Source organism: Geospiza fortis, unplaced genomic scaffold (genome assembly GCF_000277835.1).
Source record: "Geospiza fortis unplaced genomic scaffold, GeoFor_1.0 scaffold289, whole genome shotgun sequence".
In the NCBI taxonomy this organism is placed as follows: Eukaryota; Metazoa; Chordata; class Aves; order Passeriformes; family Thraupidae; genus Geospiza; species Geospiza fortis.
In genome coordinates this window covers 123,050-124,868 of record NW_005054478.1, presented here as the reverse complement: position 1 = coordinate 124,868, position 1,819 = coordinate 123,050, and the positions used below count along the sequence as shown (strand labels likewise).

Here is a 1,819-nt window from a genome sequence, read left to right as displayed (position 1 = left end):
AGAGTGTGGGGGAAAGGGGCTGCTGGAGGTGGGGGGCAAAGGCAGGGATGGAGGAGGAAGGCGGGGATGTTCTCCTGTGATTCACTCTCCATGGGGTTGAAGGGGTGAAGTCCCTCAAGACCCAGAGTTGCAGGAGGGAACTGGAGCAGGGCTGTGCTGAGCTGTCCAGGCAGCACATCCCCACAGTCCCTGCCCCATCCCTTTCCCCCTATCACAAGTAATCCCTTCCTGCCCTGCTGTGGCACAGAAGGAAGAGGCCGAGGTGCGGGCGCGCGAAGAGGCTGAGCGGCAGCGCCTGGAGCGGGAGAAGCACTTCCAGCGTGAGGAGCAGGAGCGGCTGGAGAGGAAGAAGGTGAGGCTGGGGGGCATCTCCAGGCATGCGGCACGGCAGGTTTTTCCCTGGAAGGGATCCTGCCTGGCACCAGGGGCAGGTCTGGGTGGTCAGGGCTGTGTGTGAGTCCCTGTGTGACTGCAGCGCCTGGAGGAGATCATGAAGAGGACACGCAAGTCGGACGCAGCAGACACCAAGGTGGGAGCCTGTCCTCTGTCCTGGGGCACTGGGGACTTGGGCACAGGACAGAGCCCTCCTGCCCCTGCCTGCAGCCCCTCACAGCTCTCCTGTCCCTGCAGAAGAAGGACGACAAGAAGGTGGTGAACGGGAAAGCAGCCGAGCAAGAAGATGTCCCAGGTGTGTGGGCACCCCGGGCTGCTCCCCCCAGCCCTGCTCTGGCCCAGGCCACGGCTGAGCCAGGTTCTGCCATGTCCTCAGGCCGCGAGAAGCACCTGGGGCCAATCCCCAAGGCAGAGGAGCTCCCGGAGACAGAGACCCCAAGCGCAGGGACGCCAGGGGGAACGAAGGGCTTGGTGGGCGAGGGGCTGCAGCCAAGGTGAGACACCGCGGGGACACCGGGGGGGAGCCAGGGGGCGGCAGGGCCGGGGCTGAGCCCAGCCCTCCCATCCCACAGCTCCAAGGAGGCGGCAGCCCTGGTGAACGGCGTGCAGCCCGGCAAGCACGAGAACGGCTTCTCGGGCAGCGAGGGCTCCAAGGAGCTGCGGGATCTCTCCCACCATGGTGGCAGCCCCGGCAGCATCATCCCCTTCGGCGACAAGGAGCCCTTCCTCAAGCAGGCTGTGGTGAAGCCGCCGCAGGTGACAGGTGAGAAGCAGGAGGGCTGTGGGGGGACGCTGCTGTGAGCATCCCAAGCTCACACCGCTCTCCCCACCCACAGAGGTGCTGTGAGGGCCTGGCTGATGTCCCCAGGGCCAGTGCCCGCGCCCTGACCCCGGTGGCCCACGCAGACCTGTAGCAGTTGTCACAACACGACCCTCGCTGCTCCTCCCGGGTGCCTGGGGGCTGCAGGGCCCCGGCGAGGACGCCTGGCTCCTCTCTTTGTTCTCGTTTTTATTTCGTTTTGTTGGGTTTTTTTTATTTTAAATATGCACCTTATCAGACTGACAGCCCACCCTCGCAGCCCGCCGGAGCCGCCCCAGACGTGTGGTGTAATGATGTAGTTATTTAACTCGCTGGGTACAACGTCTGTGAATACTGTAAATAGAGCCGGCCGGGCGTGGGGATGCTCTGGGGGGCTCGGGGCGGGGGGAAGCCGTGTCACAGCTCCCGGTGCCCACGTTCCCCCGCATGTCCGTGTGTCCAGTGTCCCCGGGCCCGGCCGGCACCACGCTGCTCTGTGCCCTTGTGACAGTGTTATGCATCCAGACAACCTTTGACAACAATTAAAAGTGGACAATGCCCTCGGCGTGCCTCTCTGTGTCCGGGAAGGGGACTGGGCAGGGCAGGGCAGGGCTGGGCAGGGCGCTC

At 64.7% G+C, this 1,819-nt stretch overlaps 1 protein-coding gene across 1 annotated transcript in view; it reads left to right on the top strand.

The window, feature by feature from the left end:
* MAP7D1 (MAP7 domain containing 1) overlaps window positions 1–1,753 on the top strand; it is a gene marked incomplete at its 5' end in the record, with an annotated part of 8,060 nt that extends 6,307 nt beyond the window's left edge. Inside the window, 6 exons of the mRNA XM_031063033.1 lie at window positions 219–352; window positions 476–529; window positions 631–688; window positions 770–887; window positions 966–1,156; window positions 1,230–1,753. Coding sequence (XP_030918893.1) covers window positions 219–352; window positions 476–529; window positions 631–688; window positions 770–887; window positions 966–1,156; window positions 1,230–1,240 — 566 coding nt within the window. The remainder of the gene's footprint in view (window positions 1–218; window positions 353–475; window positions 530–630; window positions 689–769; window positions 888–965; window positions 1,157–1,229) is intronic.
* Window positions 1,754–1,819: the final 66 nt, after the last annotated feature.